The 843-nt window shown below is 54.4% G+C and overlaps 1 protein-coding gene across 1 annotated transcript; it reads right to left on the bottom strand.

Moving 5' to 3' along the window:
• Positions 1–48: 48 nt before the first annotated feature.
• Positions 49–831, bottom strand: KL928_005431 (uncharacterized protein; the record flags this gene model as incomplete). Its single annotated transcript, XM_043206237.1, has 1 exon — positions 49–831. One exon carries the CDS (start codon positions 829–831, stop codon positions 49–51), a length of 783 nt encoding a protein of 260 aa, XP_043057263.1.
• Between the last annotated feature and the right edge of the window lie 12 nt (positions 832–843).

Raw genomic sequence — 843 nt, 5'->3', positions numbered from 1 at the left:
GAGATGGAGGCGCCTCGATCTCGAGTATAGGGCCATTTATCCACTACCCTACGTAACAAACCTAAACTCGATCGAGTCGTCGCCAATGTCTCGTTTGATCCCACGCCCGTCCACGCCTGTCTCGCAAGCTCTTATATTGGCCCTATTGCGACGAGCCAGCAGAACCGTGCTCAGCGCTGAACACAGTATTCCCATTCCGATGCACCCAAGAGTGAATGCGTGGCCCAGGACGTATTTTGGAGGGTCTCGGTAGACCTGCGCGCTCACAACGCCCGCGACGTTTCCCAGAGTCTGGTTTATTCCCAGACCCACGGCCCTCTTGAATCGCGGCGCCAGGTTCGTGGCCAGCCACGCTTCGTTCAGGCCCGGGACGTACAGGCACATGCAGATGAGGTAGCACGCAAAGTACTTGACGCCGCTGCTTGTGCCGCCGAGGAGCAGCGCATACCCGACGATGCCAAACAAGTCCAGGAGTATGATCAGCGGCCCCCTGATTCTGGTCTTGTCAGATACTCTGGCCGCCAGAATGAAAACAGTGCCAGAAAACATGTAGCAGGGGACTGTCAGATACTGCGCTTGCAGCGAAGTGTAGCCAAGGTCGCTCTTTAGGATGGAGGGTAAAAATGTGGAAAACCCGTACATGAGGATATCCTGACAAAATTGAATGATGGTTGACAAATAAACCTTGGGGTCGCGCAAAGCAGCAAGGGCTTCAGACTTTTTGTCGCCTTTCATCATGAACAGCCGCCGCTGCTCGCCTCTCCACTCAAGCACCCTCATCTCTTCCTCTCCGTGTGCAACTTCCTCCGGAGTGTTTGGCATTCCAAACATCATCCAAAAACT

Source organism: Ogataea angusta (genome assembly GCF_019207475.1).
Source record: "Ogataea angusta isolate 61-244 chromosome Unknown 61-244_NODE_58_length_843_cov_262.926893, whole genome shotgun sequence".
Taxonomy (NCBI): domain Eukaryota; kingdom Fungi; phylum Ascomycota; class Pichiomycetes; order Pichiales; family Pichiaceae; genus Ogataea; species Ogataea angusta.
This window is presented reverse-complemented; position numbering and strand designations above follow the sequence as displayed.